Here is a 25,173-nt window from a genome sequence, read left to right as displayed (position 1 = left end):
ATCCGCTGACCCCGCTCCGTCAGTTTACGTGGCCTGTCGTTCCCAAACACTTCCACGTTCCTATAATACAGCTGACAGTTGACTGTGGAATATTTAGGAGCGAGGAAATTTCACGACTGGATTTGTTGCACAGGTGGCAACCTTATCACAGTTCCACGCTGGAATTCACTGAGCTCCTGAGAGCGACCCATTCTTTCACAAATGTTTGTAAAAACAGTCTGCATGCCTAGGTGCTTGATTTTATACACCTGTGGCCATGGAAGTGATTGGAACACCTGATTCTGATAATTTGGATGGGTGAGCGAATACTTTTGGCAATATAGTGTATTTAATTAGCCGTTAAGGTGTCAGTGGGCATTAAAGCTGTCACTATGAAAACAAAGCAGACTAAAACATATTACAATATAGGGGCATGCAAAACTTACTTGACAATTTGCAAATGAAGAATGATCCAAGACCTTTGTAATGTTCCATTACAAAATGCATTTTAAATGGTCCCTTTCTGCATACCAATGGGTTACTAAATTCTGCTGGACCTGGGATGGCTACCTTTCTGATCCTGCATCAATTTATTTAAATATACTTGCTGAATCTGAAAAGAACGGATTTATTGTCTTTCCTGCCATTTTCTTTATAATGAATAAGAAATAATTTACCTGAATTTGCATTAGATTTAAATCAAATCTCTACTTTATGCAATGTACAAGTGTGCTTTACTCATAAGTGCAATTTTCTTTAGAGGTAGAATTAATAGAATTGAATGCATTTTTATTTACTGAATCAGAGCATATGCTTTTTAATTTAAGTTGTTTATTCTTTACAAAAGAGGCATTAATTCTAATGAAGCAAAAAAAAAGCATGCCTACATGGCTGGCAAATAAACGTCAGCATGTCTGATAAAAATGTTGTGGACTGAGATCAATGTCCTCAAACAAGACAAATTGCAATTAGTCTTTAATCTGATAGCGCAGTGGGACTGCTACCCCAAGACTGTGGCCAATATTAGCTCAGGTTGCCAGATCGGATTAATTCTCTGTTATGAATAAATGTTTAAAACGCACACTGCTCTAGAGAAAAATGATTTCAACACGCTAATGTTTGAGATACTAGTGCTTTTAAAATGCTGCTTAAAGTAACTACGTTATAAGGATTTTAATATTATTAAATTATAGGTTTATTATGTTGAGAGGGACCTCTTTTGTAATGAAATTGTAAGGCAGTATATTGTGTTGTCCACAAGATGTCGCTATGACACTTATGTTAGAACAGATTCAAGTGCCTTTAGCGTTGTTTGAGCCTCTTGATGTACCGTAGTGTTGATATGTGTGTAGTGTGGCATATTTTCTTTAGTCCACGTTATCAATGCTATAGGTCTCTCCACCACCCACGAACATGTTTCACATGGTGCACTGGCGACATCTGCTGTTCATCAGTTCCTTATCAAATGTAAAACAGTAAAATAATTTTTGTTGCTTCAGTTTGTTCCTGGAAACTATCTTGGCTCAAATATCTAGTCATGTCAATATTTGCAGAGAAAAAGGTCCTTATATTGCTTGTTGGCTTATGCAGGTGCTCAAGTTTGTATTATATTATACAGAAGCATGTCAGTTCTATTGATGTCTACATATTTGGAATTTATTCACAGGGAGATACATGACAAAGAAAACACAATCACATTCATTTGATTTGAGAGGGCACAGTGTTATACTGTGAGTCAAAATGTTTCTTTAATATTTTCATCTACAGTATAAGTAAAAATGTCAGAGTGAAGCATTATCCTGAGTATCTAAAAACATAATGCGTGTTTGTGTTAGGTGAGTTTAGTATTGGCTAAAAAGGTGATACAATCCTGAAACAAACAGATAGAATATTGTGTTTGATTTTAGACACAAACAGTCCTTATATTTCTGATAAATGCGTTGATTTGAGCTGGATTGATTTGAGCACTGACACTGACAAGATTACTGTATATCTTACATTCTAAATAAGACTCTCATAATAACAATGTGAAATGTTTATTATGTACATATTAAATAAAAACGGCCCATTAATAATTTAATGAGAATCATTACTCTACAAATTTTGGAAAATCTAAACAGGCAAGTGTTTAAATGAAGGAACAAAGTTTATATTAGACACTTAATCCAGCGAGTAAAACCTCATTCCTACATGATCTCAACACTTTCTATTTTTAAATGCTTCCAGATCCAATCAAATGCATTAAAAAAAGTGATGATTCTTTGGCTGTTAACATTTCTGATTGGCTAGGAAGTGATAAGGATTCTGAGTATTGCATTATAAGTATCATGGCAATATTCGAAGATAATGATTAATAAAAAGAATAATAATTTAAGAAATATGAATGAGTATTAATATTATTTATTAATTTACAGTGTTTTGCTTTACCCTGTTGTGCAAAATGTTTTCTTAGTGCTGCAACCATGCAAATGTCAGTGTTTTTTTTTTTTTAATATTCTTACTATTCTTACTATTCTTGAGAGTCTACTGAATACATCTAATACATAAATTAATGAATTAACCTATTAATTAATATATACTTTGAACCAATATATACGTATATATGTATATATACATCATCAGCTATCCAGTAATTTTATACAGTATACTACACCCAAACCTCACACATTTGATGGTTTTTGTTGATCTTTGACCACTTCTTCTTCTTCTTTTTCTTCTTCTTCTTCTTCTTCTTCTTCTCTACATATTTAAAATGTTTCTGCTTCCTGTGAGTCAGAATGACAAAAGTCTTGACTGTCATATCCAATCAAATGCATTAAAAAAAGTGATGATACTTTGGTTTTTAACATTTCTGATTGGCTAGGAAGTATATTATATATTATACTGCATTATATTATATATATATATACATTATATTGTATATTGCATTATAAGTATCAAGGCAATATTCAAAGATAATGATTAATAAAAAGAATAATAATTAAAGAAACATGAATGAGTATTAATATTATTTATTAATTTACAGTGTTTTGCTTTACCCTGTTGTGCAAAATGTTTTCTTAGTGCTATTGTCATGAATGAGCATTTCTTGCAACCATGCCGTGTTTTTTTTTTTCTTTTTTCTATTCTTACTAGTCTTACTATTTCTGAGAGTCTACTGAATACATCTTCTCAACCATATTTGTGGGAGAATCATTACTAGCATAATCTTACCACAAAATCAAGCTCTCACAATCTTACATTCAAATCTAGGATTAACTATGCTTAACCAAAACATTAAGAAATCAGTGTATATAGTACATTTTAGATACATTTCAAAATAAATACATTAATTATTAAGTTAACCTATTAATTAATACATACTTCTAACCAATATATGCATATATATGTATATATACATCATCAGCTATCCAGTAGTTTTATATACTACACCCAAACCTCACACATTTGATGGTTTTTGTTGATCTTTGACCACTTCTTCTTCTTCTTCTTCTTCTTCTTCTTCTTCTCTACATATTTAAAATGTTTCTGCTTCCTGTGAGTCAGAATGACAAAAGTCTTGACTGTCATATCACTCAGTAAAATAAATAAATCAATGAATAAATGAATATGTAATAGTCAAACTGGTGATCTAAAAAAAATCGAATGTCAAAAGAGATTTTAGTGTATTTAATACAAATTATGCCATAGGTCTTTTGCATTCTTGAATCTGAAAGTTATTCTTTCTTTAATGGCAAATCATTCATATGGACTTGTGTGGCAAACACTTCAAATAATAAAAGACTAATAATAAGATAATTAGTATTGTAGCAGATGCCTTTAAAACATTACAAGAAAATGTCTGTTAGCAGGATATGTGTGAAATGTTTTATGGCATGGATATTATTATTATTACAACTGTTAGCTTCTTCTTCTTCTTCTTCTTCTTCTTCTTCCTCATTAATTCCAAGTGTGCAGACCATAGGGTAAGTAGTACAGACATGAAACTAGGTAGTACTCCCTCCTGCTACTCAGGGAAGTGAGATGTGCCTGATTGGCCTAATGGTTGTGCTATAATGCAATATTTTATGGTTTGGTCCATTTCTAATGAACATTGAGCTGTAGAAACAAAAATCTTTTTTTTTTAAAACAGATTTCTTGTTTTTTTCTTAACCCTAAAAACCTCTATAACCATTTGGCAATTTAAAATATTTAATTAATTGGCATAACATTCAAAACCTACATGCAATAACTAGCCAGCACACTGCGATCCTTAATAAGAATTATTTATACAGTAAATAGGAAAAACAGTATGACTGCCACATGTCAATCAATTTTAATGAGACAGTGCTGAATTTAGTTTAAAAGCTATAATATTTCCATGAATTCACATGTAACTTAAAAGACATGGACACAACAAGACTCTGAGGTCATGTACAAGGTCTGGTCATACTACAGGGCAGAGCTAAAGTCAGGAACCATGTTTTTCAGGAACCATGTGTCCGATTAAGCCAAAATTTGGTATAGTACATATATGTGCTAGTCTGTAAGTGGATTCCCATGATGATGTAATTACTGAAAAACATGGCTGTCTTGTGATTGCCTGTCATGGTAATCACATATCATTAGATATAAGGAATAATTCATGAAAGGACCTCCTACTACCAGATGCAATATCACGTAAGGTGGCTACCCATGGGTGCTATTCATGTTCTAAGTGTTCAGAGTAAAGTTCAAATATTCATTACTCAGTAACTATATCAGGAGTTTTTTTAGCAGGGATTTTACAGAGCTAGGATTTAGCTTTCATCACAAAACATAAGTATCTTCATGTATGGTGCATTTATTGTTTTATATATCTTGACAAGAACTGGCCACTGGGGGTGGTATTTACAAGGGAATTACAAGAGAATTTAAAAGGAGTGCCAAGACCCTGCAGATTATGTATTATTATTATTATAATTATTATTATTATTATTATTAGCAGCAGTAGTAGTAGTAGTAGTAGTAGTAGAGGAGGAGGAGGCAGAGAGGGAGTAGGGATAGTAGAAGTATTCGTCTAATGTTTCTTACCCTATTTTAAGTTTCCTTCTCTGGTTCTTTTGTCCAACGGACCTGAAATATTGATGATTGGATATTGGCAGATTTGATCTATGGAAAAAAAATACCATTACGTGCTATGCAATACTTTATTTACATTAAATTTTATATAAACATTCACTGATTTCAGGTCATCTGATGCTATGTTTTTTGGCTCCATTTATTTTGTAGAAAGGTCAAATTTGGGTGTTGAACGATTTTCAACATAGCAGTGACTCAACACTGTTGAATGCTAGCTTGCATGGCACTAGTAAATGTGTATTAGGTGCAGCAGTAGCAATGGGTTGGGTCACTGCTGGGTTGAGAAATAATCCAGTGTACAATGACCCCCTTTCTACTAATAGAAGAGCAGCAACAAGCTGTGAAGTGCAACAGAGTGGGACGACAATCAATAATGGGAAATGAATGCAGCTACAATATATGTATACCTAATAAAATGACAAATGAGTGTACATTCTCACAAAGACAAACCTTTTGAAGAACATTGTCCCTCATGATATGGTTGCTGAGATCTTCTTTGCTGTTAAACTTTATTCTTAGAAATGCCTTCTTAAATACAGGAACTGCAAAAAGTCAACAATGTTGAAATTTAGCAACAGTTTTGAGACATAGTTCAATATTTTAATTAATTGAAAAAATGTGACCTGGAACCCCATAGACTTCCACTTCACAGAGCGTGAGGTACTGGATAACATTGGGAATGATCACATTCACATAACGACCCCGCATATTGCAGGTGTAGTTTACAGAGGCACCAGCAGGCATGCTAGGGATAACCAGACATCTACAGAGAGAGAGAGAGAGACAGAGAGAGAGACAGAGAGAGAGAGAGAGAGAGAGAGAGAACAACAAAGAGGTCATGTTTTAAATCAATGTTAAATATATCGTTTAATGCTGCTTTATGAAGCTGTCACCAACCTGAATTTGATAATGATCATAACAGATCGTGCAGAAGAATTTTTTATTCTACTAAAGAATGGCATTATACTTTTTCTTGCTTTATAGTAAAATTTCATTTTGTGGAATGTCTGTGAAACATGAAACTGTTAATCCTTAAATTATAACAGGTGTTTTTAACTATATATAAAGAAAAAAAATCAGTCACAATGAGCAATTTTAGTGGAATGTTATAATATCTTATAATGTCTTATTAATGTTTTAAATGCATACAAAGAATTGTTACCAAATTACAAAAACTTATAGACAGCAAATATTATAAAATGTTAACAAAGCTATGAAACTAAATGCATACTTATTTATGCTGATATAATTTTAACACGTTTTAAATGTATTATTCAGATTTTCACCTGGGGTTGTTGTTGCCATTGTTGATTAAGGAATTTCCAATGTGGATCTCAGCACCATTTAGCCGTTCTGCACAGGCGTCTCCTCTGTTAGTGATGATTACATTGCTAATGTCATACATTGCCAACAAATTCACCCTCCACCATGGGCTATTGTCAGCATTTGTGTGTGTACATGAGGACAATCTCAAGTCAGATGCTCTGTTGCCATCAATAGCAAACGAAGCATAGTAATAGCCAGAGTATGAAGAAGACTGTGTTGCAATTCCTCGTAAGGCCACATTAACTTGAAAGGAAAAGAGAAGATATTATATATGTATAATCACACATTGTTTTCAAATATTCACATGTATTCTTCTATATTCTTACCTTGCTGATGAGTGAGTATCCATTGCAGTGAGAAAATGCATATCCCTATGTAAATGAACATTTGATAGGTAATTTTTTTTAAATAATTTATAAAAATTTAAACTATCATGACAATGTACAAGAGATATTAAATCAATCTTAGTGTTTTTCAAAATCAAAGTTACCTAAATAAAGAATAGGCCTCTGTGAATTCTCCATTTTCTGCTCAAATTGAAAGAAAACAACTTCTCTAAACACACCCAAGGAAAGAAAGGAAAATAGCCCACTGAAGAAGGAATATAGCAGTTAAGTTAAGAATCAGACTTTCTGTAAACATCCAAATATATGAAGAGCATCATCTAGCAAATATACAATATATTAAGCCAAGAAAAAAGTTAAGAGAAAGTTCTTACCTTGCTTAACATAGATCAGAAAGTCATCTCTTTGACCCTCTTCAACTCTGAGTTGTTCATTTGGTGTTTTGGTAATTGATTATGTAGTTTAAAAGGCAAATTTCACACATGCAAACAAGTGGCCTTAGATGACATGTGTCTTTAAGAAAGTTTTAAAAATGTATACAGAACTACTGTATAAGTTTATAAGTTATATAAGTTTTTATCCAGTATCACAACTGATTCGTGAATCAATTTGTCTTATTAATGAAAACTGACATGACGTGACAAATGGAAGTGGTAGCACATTCCATTACACATACATGGTTAAGATATTGAGCTACTAATTGGAAGTTCATGAATTCAAATTCCAGGACCACCAAGCTGCCTCCTCTGGGCACTTGTGCAAGGCCCTTAACGGCTCATAAAATCATAGCGACATAGATAAGACCTTCAAACTATTCACATCAAATTTAAAAATGTGATGATGGTATAGTTGCTGGTGCCAGACAAGCTTGTTTGAGAATTTGAGGCTGATTTGGAATTTTCACATACAGACGTGACCAGAGTTTACACAGAGTGGTAGGAAAATGTTTATGAGAGGTCAAAGGAGAATAGCCAGACTGGTTTCAGATGACAAAAAGATTATTTACAACTCTGCTAAGCAAAAAGGCATCTCAGAACACCCAACATGTCAAACCAAATGAGGTGGACAAGCTGCAACCAAATCAGGTTCCACTCATGTTTGTCAGTCAAGGAGGGCACTGACTCACTAAAACTGGGCAAAAGTTTCCATGATCTAATGACTCTTAATTTCTTGTAGACAGGGTCATTAGTTGGCATTCAAAGCATGATCAACAGTCCAGGCTGCTGCTGTTGGTATAATGGTGTGGGGAATGTTTTTTTTTTTAATATGTGATGCAATCATGACAAAACAGATGACTCTGCAAAACCATGCATGTCATGAGGAACTGAGGCTGTTCTGAGTGAATTGAGTCACTGAGGCAGTGTTTCCAAGTAGTATGGTGTTCTTAATATAGTGGCCAGTCATTGAGTATACAAAAGCTAAAATCAGGCACTTCAGGTGAATACAAAATATATGCAAAATACCACTTTTGAACCCTGTGTGGATGTGTGCTACCTGTCTTCATCCTCAGCCGATGCCCAACCACACTCAAAGTATCTACTCCACCCAGTCCCACACACCAAATGCTGCCTTCACCATTATAGAGCTTATTTTGTCTACATTGATTCAAACCCTGTGCTGCCTTTTCTCTCATGGAATCACTCCATTTTCATCATTTTCTTGTTCTTAGCTTTTGTAATTAAAACTGCACCGGGATTTTTGTAGTAAATGTTAACAGCAGTTTGTTTTTTTGTGGTTTGCCTTTAACTGGTCTGGTCCATGCATATTATTTTGCTCCCGCTAGAGGCCAAAGGTATATGTAACACAAATTGGGCTACATCATCATAGTCGATTATTTCCTGAAAACAGTACAAGCAAAAATGTTTAATTCATATTAAGGCATGTTATGAATAATTTGGTCATTCTGAACAGTGAATTTAAAAGTCAAGTTTAAATGTTTCCACTTAATTAGGTACACCTTGGCCTGTGATACAAATTGCCCAGGCAAAATGTTTTCAATGAAACCAATTCGTAAGTTTGTTCACCCGATGAAAAACATTCAATAACTTACCTATAATGTAAGTACATTTTATGCTATTTGCTTACATTCCGATTTTTTTCTTATGCAAAAGCGTAGGAGACTTGCATTAATGAAAGTAACTAAAGGCCAAACAGTGTAAAAGCAAATATACGCTATATTGCCAAAAGTATTCGCTCACCTGCCTTGACTCGCATATGAATTTAAGTGACATCCCATTCCTAATCCATAGGGTTCAATATGACGTCGGTCCACCCTTTGCAGCTATAACAGCTTCAACTCTTCTGGGAAGGCTGTCCACAAGGTTTAGGAGTGTGTTTATGGGAATTTTTGACCATTCTTCCAGAAGCGCATTTGTGAGGTCACACACTGATGTTGGACGAGAAGGCCTGGCTCTCAGTCTCTGCTCTAATTCATCCCAAAGGTGTTCTATCGGGTTGAGGTCAGGACTCTGTGCAGGCCAGTCAAGTTCATCCACACCAGACTCTGTCATCCATGTCTTTATGGACCTTGCTTTGTGCACTGGTGCACAGTCATGTTGGAAGAGGAAGGGGCCAGCTCCAAACTGTTCCCACAAAGTTGGGAGCATGGAATTGTCCAAAATGTCTTGGTATGCTGAAGCATTCAGAGTTCCTTTCACTGGAACTAAGGGGCCAAGCCCAGCTCCTGAAAAACAACCCCACACCATAATCCCCCCTCCACCAAACTTTACACTTGGCACAATGCAGTCAGACAAGTACCGTTCTCCTGGCAACCGCCAAACCCAGACTCGTCCATCAGATTGCCAGATGGAGAAGCGTGATTCATCACTCCAGAGAACGCGTCTCCACTGCTCTAGAGTCCAGTGGCGGCGTGCTTTACACCACTGCATCCGACGCTTTGCATTGCACTTGGTGATGTGTGGCTTGGATGCAGCTGCTCGGTCATGGAAACCCATTCCATGAAGCTGTTCTTGATCTAATCTTAAGGCCACATGAAGTTTGGAGGTCTGTAGCGATTGACTCTGCAGAAAGTTGGCGACCTCTTCGCACTATGCGCCTCAGCATCCGCTGACCCCGCTCCGTCAGTTTACGTGGCCTGTCGTTCCCAAACACTTCCACGTTCCTATAATACAGCTGACAGTTGACTGTGGAATATTTAGGAGCGAGGAAATTTCACGACTGGATTTGTTGCACAGGTGGCAACCTTATCACAGTTCCACGCTGGAATTCACTGAGCTCCTGAGAGCGACCCATTCTTTCACAAATGTTTGTAAAAACAGTCTGCATGCCTAGGTGCTTGATTTTATACACCTGTGGCCATGGAAGTGATTGGAACACCTGATTCTGATTATTTGGATGGGTGAGCGAATACTTTTGGCAATATAGTGTATTTAATTAGCCGTTAAGGTGTCAGTGGGCATTAAAGCTGTCACTATGAAAACAAAGCAGACTAAAACATATTACAATATAGGGGCATGCAAAACTTATTTGACAGTTTGCAAATGAAGAATGATCCAAGACCTTTGTAATGTTCCATTACAAAATGCATTTTAAATGGTCCCTTTCTGCATACCAATGGGTTACTAAATTCTGCTGGACCTGGGATGGCTACCTTTTGTGATCCTGCATCAATTTATTTAAATATACTTGCTGAATCTGAAAAGAACGGATTTATTGTCTTTCCTGCCATTTTCTTTATAATGAATAAGAAATAATTTACCTGAATTTGCATTAGATTTAAATCGAATCTCTACTTTATGCAATGTACAAGTGTGCTTTACTCATAAGTGCAATTTTCTTTAGAGGTAGAATTAATAGAATTGAATGCATTTTTATTTACTGAATCAGAGCATATGCTTTTTAATTTAAGTTGTTTATTCTTTACAAAAGAGGCATTAATTCTAATGAAGCAAAAAAAAAGCATGCCTACATGGCTGGCAAATAAACGTCAGCATGTCTGATAAAAATGTTGTGGACTGAGATCAATGTCCTCAAACAAGACAAATTGCAATTAGTCTTTAATCTGATAGCGCAGTGGGACTGCTACCCCAAGACTGTGGCCAATATTAGCTCAGGTTGCCAGATCGGATTAATTCTCTGTTATGAATAAATGTTTAAAACGCACACTGCTCTAGAGAAAAATGATTTCAACACGCTAATGTTTGAGATACTAGTGCTTTTAAAATGCTGCTTAAAGTAACTACGTTATAAGGATTTTAATATTATTAAATTATAGGTTTATTATGTTGAGAGGGACCTCTTTTGTAATGAAATTGTAAGGCAGTATATTGTGTTGTCCACAAGATGTCGCTATGACACTTATGTTAGAACAGATTCAAGTGCCTTTAGCGTTGTTTGAGCCTCTTGATGTACCGTAGTGTTGATATGTGTGTAGTGTGGCATATTTTCTTTAGTCCACGTTATCAATGCTATAGGTCTCTCCACCACCCACGAACATGTTTCACATGGTGCACTGGCGACATCTGCTGTTCATCAGTTCCTTATCAAATGTAAAACAGTAAAATAATTTTTGTTGCTTCAGTTTGTTCCTGGAAACTATCTTGGCTCAAATATCTAGTCATGTCAATATTTGCAGAGAAAAAGGTCCTTATATTGCTTGTTGGCTTATGCAGGTGCTCAAGTTTGTATTATATTATACAGAAGCATGTCAGTTCTATTGATGTCTACATATTTGGAATTTATTCACAGGGAGATACATGACAAAGAAAACACAATCACATTCATTTGATTTGAGAGGGCACAGTGTTATACTGTGAGTCAAAATGTTTCTTTAATATTTTTATCTACAGTATAAGTAAAAATGTCAGAGTGAAGCATTATCCTGAGTATCTAATAACATAATGCGTGTTTGTGTTAGGTGAGTTTAGTATTGGCTAAAAAGGTGATACAATCCTGAAACAAACAGATAGAATATTGTGTTTGATTTTAGACACAAACAGTCCTTATATTTCTGATAAATGCGTTGATTTGAGCTGGATTGATTTGAGCACTGACACTGACAAGATTACTGTATATCTTACATTCTAAATAAGACTCTCATAATAACAATGTGAAATGTTTATTTTGTACATATTAAATAAAAACGGCCCATTAATAATTTAATGAGAATCATTACTCTACAAATTTTGGAAAATCTAAACAGGCAAGTGTTTAAATGAAGGAACAAATTTTATATTAGACACTTAATCCAGCGAGTAAAACCTCATTCCTTCATGATCTCAACACTTTCTATTTTTAAATGCTTCCAGATCCAATCAAATGCATTAAAAAAAGTGATGATTCTTTGGCTGTTAACATTTCTGATTGGCTAGGAAGTGATAAGGATTCTGAGTATTGCATTATAAGTATCATGGCAATATTCGAAGATAATGATTAATAAAAAGAATAATAATTTAAGAAATATGAATGAGTATTAATATTATTTATTAATTTACAGTGTTTTGCTTTACCCTGTTGTGCAAAATGTTTTCTTAGTGCTGCAACCATGCAAATGTCAGTGTTTTTTTTTTTTTAATATTCTTACTATTCTTACTATTCTTGAGAGTCTACTGAATACATCTAATACATAAATTAATGAATTAACCTATTAATTAATATATACTTTGAACCAATATATACGTATATATGTATATATACATCATCAGCTATCCAGTAATTTTATACAGTATACTACACCCAAACCTCACACATTTGATGGTTTTTGTTGATCTTTGACCACTTCTTCTTCTTCTTCTTCTTCTTCTTCTTCTTCTTCTTCTACATATTTAACACATATTTCTGCTTCCTGTGAGTCAGAATGACAAGTCTTGACTGTCATATCACTCAGTAAAATAAATAAATCTATATAAATCTAAATCTAAATAAATAAATGTATAAATGAATATGTAACAGTCAAACTGATATTCTAAAAAAAATCATATGTCAAGAGTGTATTTAATACAAATTATGCCATAGGTCTTTTGCATTCTTGAATCTGAAAGTTATTCTTTCTTTAAGAGCAAATCATTCATATGGACTTAGTAGTACAGACATGAAACTAGGTAGTACTCCCCCCTGCTACTCAGGGAAGTGAGATGTACCTGATTGGCCTAATGGTGGTGCTATAATGCAATATTTTATGGTTTGGTCCATTTCTAATGAACATTGAGCTGTAGAAACAAAAATCTTTTTTTAAACAGATTTCTTGTTTTTTTCTTAACCCTAAAAGCTTTTATAACCATTTGGCAAATTAAAATTTTTAATTAATTGGCATAACATTCAAAACCTACATGCAATAACTAGCCAGCACACTGCGATCCTTAATAAGAATTATTTATAATTAGCAAAAACAGTATGACTGCCACATGTCAATCAATTTTAATGAGGCAATGCTGAATTTACTTCAAAATCTATAAGTATTTCCTTGAATTCGCATGCAACTTAAAAGACATGGACATGACAAGACTCTGAGGTCATGTACAAGGTCTGGTCATACTACAGGGCAGAGCTAAAGTCAGGAACCATGTTTTTCAGGAACCGTGTGTCCGATTAAGCCAAAATTTGGTATAGTACGTATATACACTATATTGCCAAAAGTATTCGCTCACCCATCCAAATAATCAGAATCAGGTGTTCCAATCACTTCCATGGCCACAGGTGTATAAAATCAAGCACCTAGGCATGCAGACTGTTTTTACAAACATTTGTGAAAGAATGGGTCACTCTCAGGAGCTCAGTGAATTCCAGCGTGGAACTGTGATAGGATGCCACCTGTGCAAGAAAATCCAGTCGTGAAATTTCCTCGCTCCTAAATATTCCACAGTCAACTGTCAGCTGTATTATAAGAACGTGGAAGTGTTTGGGAACGACAGCAACTCAGCCACGAAGTGGTAGGCCACGTAAACTGACGGAGCGGGGTCAGCGGATGCTGAGGCGCATAGTGCGAAGAGGTCGCCAACTTTCTGCAGAGTCAATCGCTACAGACCTCCAAACTTCATGTGGCCTTCAGATTAGCTCAAGAACAGTGCGCAGAGAGCTTCATGGAATGGGTTTCCATGGCCGAGCAGCTGCATCCAAGCCATACATCACCAAGTGCAATGCAAAGCATCGGATGCAGTGGTGTAAAGCACGCCGCCACTGGACTCTAGAGCAGTGGAGACGCGTTCTCTGGAGTGACGAATCGCGCTTCTCCATCTGGTAATCTGATGGACGAGTCTGGGTTTGGCGGTTGCCAGGAGAACGGTACTTGTCTGACTGCATTGTGCCAAGTGTAAAGTTTGGTGGAGGGGGGATTATGGTGTGGGGTTGTTTTTCAGGAGCTGGGCTTGGCCCCTTAGTTCCAGTGAAAGGAACTCTGAATGCTTCAGCATACCAAGACATTTTGGACAATTCCATGGTCCCAACTTTGTGGGAACAGTTTGGAGCTGGCCCCTTCCTCTTCCAACATGACTGTGCACCAGTGACCAAAGCAAGGTCCATAAAGACATGGATGACAGAGTCTGGTGTGGAGGAACTTGACTGGCCTGCACAGAGTCCTGACCTCAACCCAATAGAACACCTTTGGGATGAATCAGAGCGGAGACTGAGAGCCAGGCCTTCTCGTCCAACATCAGTGTGTGACCTCACAAATGCGCTTCTGGAAGAATGGTCAAAAATTCCCATAAACACACTCCTAAACCTTGTGGACAGCCTTCCCAGAAGAGTTGAAGCTGTTATAGCTGCAAAGGGTGGACCGACGTCATATTGAACCCTATGGATTAGGAATGGGATGTCACTTAAGTTCATATGCGAGTCAAGGCAGGTGAGCGAATACTTTTGGCAACATAGTGTATGTGCTAGTCTGTAAGTGGATTCCCATGATGATGTAATTACGGAAAAACATGGCTGTCATGTGATTGCCTGTCATGGTAATCACATATCATTAGATATAAGGAATAATTCGCATTCATGATCCAAGTTTCATGAAAGGACCTTCTATTACCAGATGCAATATCACGTAAGGTGTCTACCAATGGGTGCTATTCATGTTCTAAGGGTTCAGAGTAAATTTTCATTACTCAGTAACTATATCAGGAGTTTTTTTTAGCAGGGATTTTACACTAGGACTATCATTACAAAACATAAGTATCTTCATGTATGGTGCATTTATTGTTTTATATATCTTGACAAGAACTGGCCATTGGGGGTGGTATTTACAAGGGTATTACAAGAGAATTTAAAAGGAGTGCCAAGACCCTGCAGATTATATATTATTATTATTATTATTATTATTATTATTATTATTAGCAGCAGTAGTAGTAGTAGTAGTAGTAGAGGAGGAGGAGGCAGAGAGGGAGTAGGAATAGTAGAAGTATTCGTCTAATGTTTCTTACCCTATTTTAAGTTTACTTTTCTGGTTCTTTTGTCCAACGGACCTGAAATATTGATGATTGGATATTGGCAGATTTGATCTATGGAAAAAAATACCATTACGTGCTATGCAATACTTTATTTACATTAAATTTTATATATGCATTTAATGATTTCAGGTCATCTGATGCTATGTTTTTTGGCTCCATTTATTTTGTAGAAAGGTCAAATTTGGGTGTTGAACGATTTTCAACACAGCAGTGAATCAACATGGTGTTGAATGCTAGCTTGCATGGGACTGGTAAATGTGTATTAGGTGCAGCAGTAGCAATGGGTTGGGTCACTGCTGGGTTCAGAAATAATCCAGTGTACAATGACCCCCTTTCTACTAATAGAAGAGCAGCAACAAGCTGTGAAGTGCAACAGAGTGGGACGACAATCAATAATGGGAAATGAATGCAGCTACAATATATGTATACCTAATAAAATGACAAATGAGTGTACATTCTCACAAAGACAAACCTTTTGAAGAACATTGTCCCTCATGATATGGTTGCTGAGATCTTCTTTGCTGTTAAACTTTATTCTTAGAAATGCCTTCTTAAATACAGGAACTGCAAAAAGTCAACAATGTTGAAATTTAGCAACAGTTTTGAAACATAGTTCAATATTTTAATTAATTGAAAAAATGTGACCTGGAACCCCATAGACTTCCACTTCACAGAGCGTGAGGTACTGGATAACACTGGGAATGATCACATTCACATAACGACCCCTCATATTGCAGGTGTAGTTTACAGAGGCACCAGCAGGCATGCTAGGGATAACCACACATCTACAGAGAGAGAGAAAGAGAGAGAGAGAGAGAGAGAGAGAACAACAAAGAGGTCATGTTTTAAATCAATGTTAAATATAAAGTTTAATGCTGCTTTATGAAGCTGTCACCAAATTGAATTTGATAATAATCATAACAGATCGTACAGAAGAATTTTTTATTTTATTGAAGAATGACATTATACTTTTTCTTGCTTTATAGAAAAAAATTATTTTTGTGGAGTATCTGTGAAACATGAAACTGTTAATCCTTAAATTATAACAGGTGTTTTTTTACTATATATAAAGAGAAATATCAGTCAAAATGAGCAATTTTAGTGGAATGTTATAATGTCTTATTTATGTTTTAAAGGCATACAAAGAATTGTTACCAAATTACAAAAACTTATAGACAGCAAATATTATAAAATGTTAACAAAGCTATAAAACTAAATGCATACTTATTTATGCTGATATAATTTTAACACGTTTTAAATGTATTTTTCAAATTTTCACCTGGGGTTGTTGTTGCCATTGTTGATTAAGGAATTTCCAATATGGATCTCAGCACCATTTAGCCGTTCTGAACAGGCGTCTCCTCTGTTAGTGATGATTACATTGCTAATGTCATACATTGCCAACAAATTCACCCTCCACCATGGGCTATTGTCACCATTTGTGTGTGTACATGAGGACAATCTCAAGTTAGATTCTCTGTTGCCATCAATAGCAAAAGAAGCATAGTAATAGCCAGAGTATGAAGAAGACTGTGTTGCAATTCCTCGTAAGGCCACATTAACTGGATAGGAAAAGAAAACATATTATATATGTAAAAACACACATTGTATTCAAGTATCTACATGTATTCTTCTATACTTTTACCTTGCTGATGGGTGAGTATCCATTGCAATGAGAAAATGCATATCCCTGTGCAGTAATATATAATCTAAAATTATACATTTGATGACATGACTTATGTGTGAACATATGATAGATATATTTTTTAAATAATTTATAAAATGTTAATTACATTTTAAATTATCATGACAATGTACAAGAGATATTACATCAATCTTAGTGCTTTTCGAAATCAAACTTTACCTAAATAAAGAATAGGCCTCTGTGAATTCTCCATTTTCTACTCAAATTGAACAAAGAAAACAACTTAATCATTTTCTAAACACACTCGTGGAAAGAAAGGAAAATAGCCCATTGAAGAAGGAATATAGCACTTACAAGTTCAGAATCAGACTTTTACTGTACACAATCAACTATATGAAGGGCGTCATCTAGCATATACAAAATATATATTAAGCCAAGAAAAAACACAGTTTAGAGAAAGTTCTTACCTTGCTTAACATAGATCAGAAAGTCATCGCTTTGACCCGCTTCAACTCTGAGTTGTTCATTTGGTGTTTCGGTAAATGATTATGTACTTTAAAAGGCAAATGCACTTTGTGTTTCACACATGCAAATAAGTGACCTTAGACTATCTGTGTCTATAGCAAAGTTTAAAAATGTGTACGGAACTACTGCATGTTTGATCTGTGTAGGTTTTTATTCAGTATGAAAATTGATTCATAAATCAAGCTGTTGAATTTATGAAAACTGTTGCACAAATGTGTTTCACACAGCAAAAGCAAATGGTTGAATTTAAATTGATGAATCACCTAGCATTAATTTATGTCATCTGATTTATTGTTGTTTCTCCATTATGAAATGAACACTGTTTAATCAACTTTCAGGGTTTCATTTCCAGCATGAGAAACAAAACATTAATAACCCTTACCCTAAGTGAAATACCACAGAAAAAAAAAATCATTAATAAGAACATATAACAATAATATTCATGTCCTAACTATATTTATTATTAGATTTCTAATTTGTTTGTTTGTTTGTTATTATTATATAGTTATTTTTATTACTACTACTACTATTATTACTACTACTACTACTAATACAACTTATTTTTAACTGTTAAAGCATAAGTGATTTAATGGTAATATTACTGGTTATTTCAACAGTTGTAATATTGTGTAAAGTACCTTCAATCCAGTTTTAGCAGTTATACATGCAGCTGTTACATAAAGAAAAAGGGCACTGGTAGCTCAGTGGATAAGATGTTGGACTATTTATTGGGGATTTGTCCCTTCATCCTCAGTAGCTCAGTTCTATAAAAATGAGATAAAATGTTAGCTGATCCAGATAAGGGTGCCATATATGTAAATGTATGACCTACTTCCAGACTTGTTTTAGAAAAACTTGATGAAAATTTTGCATGAATTTTGCATTAGACTACTCAAGGCACCTAGACTTGCCAAATGTTCTTGATTCTTCAGATTGTATTTGTAAACTAACTAAGCTCATTCGTAGGTCAGCAGTGCAATGTGTAAAATCATGCAGACACTTTTACTTAGTCACATCACATCACACCTAAAAATGCGATTTCAGTGAACTTAAAGATGATGATATGGTTGTTGGTGCCAGACAAGTCTGATGTGGAAATTTCACATACAGTAGTCACCAAAGTTTACACAGAATGGTAGGAAAAATAAATGCCTTGTTTATGAGAGAGGTCAGGGGAGTATAGCCAGACTGTTTTAAGCTGACAACAACTGTGATAAGCAGAAAAGCATCTTAGAACATCCAACATGTCAAGCCAAATGAAGTGGACAAGTCACAACCAAATTAGGTTCCACTGTTTCTGTCAGCCAAGCACAGGAATCGGAGGCTACAGTGGGCATGGACTTACTGAAACTGGACAAATGTTGTCTGGTCTAATTAATCTTTATTTAATTTTATGCCATGTACATCCCAGGTTCAGGCATTGGCATCCACAGCATAAATCCCTACCTGCCTTGTGTCAACAGTCCAGGCTGCTTCTGCTGGTATAATGGCATTTGTTTTCTTTTCCAATTATGTTATGTTATGATGCAATCATGCCAACATAGATCAGAATCTCCAAAACCATTCATGCCATGAAGAATTGAGGCTCTTCTGATTGAACTGATGCATTGGTTCTAAACAGTAGTATGGTATTCTTAATAAAGTGGCCAGTCAGAGCATATACAGAAGTTAAAGTTAAGCACTTCATGTGCATACAAAATCTATGCAAATACCACTATTGAACCCTGTCTGGGTGTGTGCTGCCTGTCTTCATCCTCAGCCTATACCCAACCACACTCTCTTTTCAAAGTATTTTTCCTAAACATTCGTTAAAATTAATTGTAAAAAATTGTTTGTAGTTAAAGTCACTTCATACATTGTCCAATTTATACTCTTAATGTATTATTTCTAATACACTGAAATTAATACCATTACAAAAAAATAGAAATAATATGGCACAACCAGGGAACATGTTCACAGAACTGGTGTGAACACACGCCACTTTTGGTTGGAAGGGGTCAAGTGATGAAGCTCTGCATATCAGCAACACCATCAAAGGGCACCTACTGTATATCACATACAACCCGCTTCTTTGTCTTTAGAAAGCCGTTTGTCTGTCTGTGTGAATTGTTTGTCTATTTTGTCGTCTGTCTTGTCTATTTTGTTGTTTCTTGAGTAAAAATATGACAAGCAAGCAATTTAATAGATGTGCTGCCATACCCTTGCTTTTAATGGAGGATGACTCCTACACTCTTTGTGTTGTTTGCTTGTTGGTGGCTTCAGTTATGGGGCTCCCAGGTCATGATGGCAAAAGCAGAGCCCTCTCCTCCAACTCAGAAGGCCACATTTTGGACTCAGAAGCCTGCTCCATTGTTTTTTCCTTGCCAACAAATTGTAGGTTGTGGCTAAGCAGTCTCCACAGTCTCGTTTTGAGTGTGCTTGAGGTACAGTAGTGACACCAGTGGTCTGCAAACTCTAGAGCATCCGTGTACTGAATTATATTGATGACTGGCTTATTTTACATTTACATTTCTGGCATTTGGCAGAGACCAGAGTGACATACAAAAGTGCTTAAAGCTCTATCAATGAATTATATTAACACTGGTTCAATAGGTAACAGACTTAGGATACCATTAGACTAAAATTTTTTTTTTTTTTAGTTCTGTCAAAAGAATTGCCAGCAAGGCATCAAGATTGTACTTTTGCACATCAGATGCTTGGGCTCAGGATGTAACCCAAGAAGAGTGTGAACCGTTTTCTAAGGGTTAATTTGGTACTTGACAATTGAGCAGGTGCAACTGTTTCCTGCATGTGTGAACTGGATCCACAGCACTTTGAACATTGTAAGGCTTGAGCAGATAACAAAATGCTCTCTTTGGGGAAAATTTACATTCCTGGACATGCAAATTTAGGAGCAGATTGCCTGTTAAGGCAGGGTTGACGTCATGGGTGTCATGTTGCAGACGTGGATGAGGCTTTGTCTGTATGACTTTCCTCTGATAGCTCTGCGCCTGTTGACCAAAGCTCTCTCAGATTAATTTAAGTATTATGTCTTCATCAGTTGATTGGTTTAGCATATACCAATCTGTGACCAGGAATTCTTCATACTGTAAAAGATACAATTTGGTTGAGCTTCTGATCATGCCAACTATTCAACATTTCCCCTCATCGTTGTTCAACCATGTACCAATTTTCAGTTTTACACACACACATACAAACACACACACACACACACACACTTTTTATACTGTGGAGAAACTGATATCTGTAGCTAAATACTAAACCCTCAGTGTCTTCTGAATGTTACTTTTGCTTTACTTTTCTGGCATTTGGCAGATGCCCTTACAGAGAAACTTACATTTTTATCTCATTTTTAAACAACTGAGAATTTGATGGTTAAGGATCTTTCTCAAGTTCCAGGTAGTGGCAGCTTTATGGACCTAGGGTTTGAACTCGCAATCTTCCAATCAGGAGTCCAATGACTTAACCACTATCGTATCTTGTAGATGTTCACCAGCATTGTACTGTGTATAAAAAGGACAATATCACAAATTTGTTTTACAATGTAATTTTGAATATTAAATATTAAAAAGACCCCCTCACCCATTGAAAGATGTTGCTCTGCCCACGGGCTAAGGTGAGGACATTGGACAATTGACTAGTTTGGCTGTGGACATCACTTGGGGCCCTGTTTATTGTCTATGGTTTCCCTCGCTTAACCCTTTGGGCCTTGCCTTTCACTTGCTCCCCCCCCTTGTGCTTCACAACGCATCTTGCGCTCTCCTAGGGCATTTGCCCAGGTAAGTTGGGGGCATTTCAGGAGCCGTGCCTTAGAGGGTGGGCTATGTCAGGAGCTACTGGGACAGACAGAGGGGGTGCTGGCAGGCATTTCACCATAGCCTGCTTCCTGTTTCTGTATTCCCCATGTGTGTGGTGCCATGCACTTCCTATTGTTCCGCTCTCCCACCGTGTCACCTGTTCCCCATGACCCTAATGTTTTGTCCAATATATGCCAGCCCTTTTGTATCTGTCTTTGTCAGTCATCGTTTTTAGTCATGTCGTATGGTCAGATGCTGTGGTGTTTACAGGTTCTCATATTAATTAATGTTGTTGTGTTGTGTTAATTATGTTTTTGTTACTCAAGTTTGTTCTGTGTTCTGTGCTCATTATTCTGTGCAAATCTTGTTTTAGTTTGGTTAATAAATCAGTTATTTTATTTTATCCTTCATGTGGGTCACTGTCTGCACGCTGTCGATTGTGACCACAGAGATCCAGATTTGATTCCCATTTCAGGTGGTGTTTTACAAAGTAAGGACCCAGAAATTTTTAATATTAAATATTACAAATATTAACCATTTGCTTTCTTTGTTTATTCATTTATTAGACTGAACAGGACTGATAAGTATTTGAAAAATCAATAAAAGGTATTATTACTTTTTTTAAAAAATTGAATTATTCAAAGTTTATTGCAACAAACAGTAAACTGGATTTAATTTTTAACTATACTTGAAATCAGAGTTTCCCTAAAAAGAAGTGTAAGCATGAATTCTCCATTTTCTACTCAAATTTTCAAAATGCAACTGAAGAAGTAACGTAACATTCACCAGTTAAGTGAATATAATAACTAAATAAAGGTGCAGCTTAGAGAGTTGATGATTTGGTAAATGATTATATAGATAAGGCAAATGCACTTTCTTCTACACATGCAAATAAATGACCCTAGACGTCTGGTGTCTATAACTCTATCAAATGTGCCAAAGTCCATAAAAATCCACCAAGGGATTCTATGAGCTATAATAATAATAATAATAATAATAATAATAATAATAATAATAATAATAATAATAATAATAATTATTATTATTATTATTATTATTTATTTCATTTCTTTCTTTCTTTTTTTTTAAAAAAATATACTGATGTCCCATGCTTTTACAGGAAATATATCAGTCGATCAGTGTTTTCCTTCTCTGACACGTGTTCAAATATCATTCATATGTCCTGTAGTGTTTTTGTGTAAACAGTTATTGTCCTGTAGACAGTGCTGTGGTTCCATGTGTTGGTACCTAGAAAAGAGGAAGAACAAGTGTGTAAAAGTGAGTGACTGTAGCCTAACATGTTGGTACTGTTTGCTTGCTCACCTTAATTGTTAATAAAATCTCTAAAACACTTAAATTTCCACTTTTCTGTCAGTCTGTCAGTATGATAAAAAATATCTCATAAAAAAGTTGAAAATGAGATCTTTTAGTGATATATTAGAATTTGAGATAGGAAAATGTATTTTATATCACATTAGTTAATATTATATTACTACAACACTTTCTATGTAATTTTTTTTCCTAACTCAAAAAATATCACCACCGGCTTCACAGTTATTACTCAGTTAAGCAAGTAAATATTGCATCAGATGTTTTTAGAATATTAAAACATGGTTTTGGAACATTATTAAGCATTAAATTAGGCCTTGGTCAATATAGTTTAAGGTTTTACATTTTGGTCCATTGTTTTTTTCTCAATCCCCAAAGCCACAATAACCATTTTGCAATCTTAGATGTTTTGCTGAATTCAATAATATGCAAAACCATCTTTTTCAAATTCAACCAATTCAACTCAAATTTTGGAGTAGTGACCTATATTCACAAATTTAGTGTCAAACTACCTTGTGCATTGTACATAATATTGATGCCACATGTTAGTCAGTTTCAATGAGGCAGTGCTTAATTTACTTAAAAAGCTGTTGATGATGATGATGATGATGATGATATTATTATTATTATTATTATTATTATTATTATTATTATTATTATGATTATTATTATTATTATTATTATTATTATTATTATTATTATTATTAATAATAATAATAATAATAATATCAGTAGTAGTAATTGTAGTAGTTGTTGGTGTTGTAATAGTAATATTCTTCTAAGCTTTCTTACCGTTTTTAAGTGTCAGGTGTCAGTTTCCAGTTCTGGTTCCTTTGTCCAACGGACCTGAAATACTGATGACTGGACGTTGGCAGATTTGATCTAAGGAGTAAAAAATACTGTTATGTGCTATGTAATACTTTATTTACAGGATATAACATAATACACTATATACATAATCCACAGCAGTGAAATCAGTAATGGCAAACAAGTGTAGTTACAAGGAATGTGTACCTAATAACCTGACAACTGAGTGCACATTCTCACAAACACACACCTTTTGAAGAACTGTTTCCCTCATGGTAGGGTTGCTGAGATCCTCAATGCTGTTAAACCTTAATTTCAGGTATGCCCTCTTAAATACAGGGACTACAAAAAATGAACAATGTTGATATTGAGCAACTCTAAATTAAAATAAAATTATTAATTGAATATAGAATTGGAACCTGCAACTCCGTAGACTTCCACTTCACAGAGCGTGAGGTACTGGGCAACATTGGGAATGATAATATTCACGTAACGACCCTGCATATTGCAGGTGTAATTTGCAGAGGCACCAGCAGGAATGGTAGGGATAACAACACATCTACAGAGAGAAAAACAACAACAACAGAGTATTAACTCTCTGTGAAATATTAAACTGATTCCAAAGTTAATAATGCTTTATAAAACTGTCACCACCCTGAAGTTGATTTTTCAACTTGATTGAAATTAATTTTTTTTAAAAATATATTTCATGTTAAAAAATATGATTTCATCATAACAGAGTGTGCAGAATATATTCATTTTAATGACACATCATATTCATTCTTTAGTTTATAGTCAGGTTTTATTTTGTGGAATGTCTATAAAACATGTTAACCCTGTTATCCCTTACTATAGCAGCTGTAGACAGTTGTTACCTCACCATCCTCTCTTTTTCACCACCCTCTTATTTTTTTTCATTTTTTACCTGGGGTTACTGTTGCCATTGTTGACTAAAGAACTGCCAATGTGGATCTCAGCACCATTTATCCGCTCTGGACAGCAGTCGCCTCTATTAGTAATGATTACATTGCTAATGTGATACACTGCCAACAAGTCCACTCTCCACCATGGGCTATTGTCAGCATTTGTAGTAGCACATGAGTGGGATCTCCAGTTAGATGCTCTGTTGGCATCAATAGCTAAAGAAGCATAATAACTGCTAACAAATATGGAAGATTGTGTTGCTTTTCCACTTAAGGCCACATTGACTGGGGGAAGAAGAAAATATCTTTATTTTTATGTATATAAACACACACACACACACACACACACACACAAAACAATATAAAATATTCTTACCCTGCTGATGGGTCAGCATCCACTGCACTGAGAAAATGTGTATTCCTGTCCAAAAATATATTTTCTAATATTATACATGTGATCATGTGTCGGCTTATGAGGAGACATAATAGAAATGGCATCTTATGGGAATTTTCAAAATATATTGAAATATAAAAGATATTGTCATTTTAAGTTCTTAAGAATATTTACAGGAGATATTAAAGTTCATTGCAACCTACACTAACACAATGTTTATTTTTAAAACTATACTTGAAATCTTGACACTTTAAATTAGTATTTACCTAAAAAAAGTAGCATAGGACTCTGTGAATTCTTCATTTTCTGTTCAAATGAAAAGATAACAGTTTCAAATTTACAACCGCATTCAATGAAAGAAAGTGTTATAGCCAAGTGAGGAAGCAATATGACATTTACCAGCTAAGAATCAGACTTTAATACACTTTTTATGAGGTACATTATATAGCAAATATATAATGTATTAATCCAAAAAAAGCACAGTGTTGAAAGATTTCTTACCTTGCTTGACCTATATCAGAAAGTGATCTCTTTGTCGATTTTAAACTGTGAGCTGTCCGCTGGAGTTTCGTGAAAAGATAATGTAGTGTATTTAAAAGGCAAATGCA

At 35.1% G+C, this 25,173-nt stretch overlaps 1 protein-coding gene and 1 pseudogene across 1 annotated transcript; both read right to left on the bottom strand.

Annotated features, from left to right (window-relative positions):
- Positions 1-1,648: 1,648 nt before the first annotated feature.
- Positions 1,649-17,284, bottom strand: LOC131349133 (uncharacterized; annotated as a pseudogene).
- A 4,893-nt stretch (positions 17,285-22,177) lies between these two features.
- Positions 22,178-25,173, bottom strand: LOC131348972 (fucolectin-like). The gene is made up of 8 exons (XM_058384232.1): positions 25,067-25,173; positions 24,832-24,871; positions 24,548-24,592; positions 24,174-24,456; positions 23,668-23,807; positions 23,499-23,590; positions 23,234-23,323; positions 22,178-22,360 (listed from the first exon to the last, which is right to left on the bottom strand). Exons 2-7 carry the CDS (start codon positions 24,866-24,868, stop codon positions 23,246-23,248), a joined length of 675 nt encoding a protein of 224 aa, XP_058240215.1. The 5' UTR covers positions 24,869-24,871; positions 25,067-25,173; the 3' UTR covers positions 22,178-22,360; positions 23,234-23,245.

The sequence above is a fragment of the Hemibagrus wyckioides genome, linkage group LG29 (assembly GCF_019097595.1).
Source record: "Hemibagrus wyckioides isolate EC202008001 linkage group LG29, SWU_Hwy_1.0, whole genome shotgun sequence".
Classification (NCBI taxonomy): domain Eukaryota; kingdom Metazoa; phylum Chordata; class Actinopteri; order Siluriformes; family Bagridae; genus Hemibagrus; species Hemibagrus wyckioides.
Note: the sequence above shows the minus strand (reverse complement) of the source record. Positions and strands in the feature narration are given on the sequence as shown.

Coding starts and splice junctions, on each gene's coding strand:
- LOC131348972 (XM_058384232.1), bottom strand. CDS start 24,868: ATGAAGAATTCACAGAGTCCTATGCTACTTTTTTTAG. Junction 24,457..24,547: donor GATGCTGACCCATCAGCAGG/GTAAGAATATTT, acceptor TTCTTCCCCCAG/TCAATGTGGCCTTAAGTGGA. Junction 23,591..23,667: donor GGAAGTCTACGGAGTTGCAG/GTTCCAATTCTA, acceptor CATTTTTTGTAG/TCCCTGTATTTAAGAGGGCA.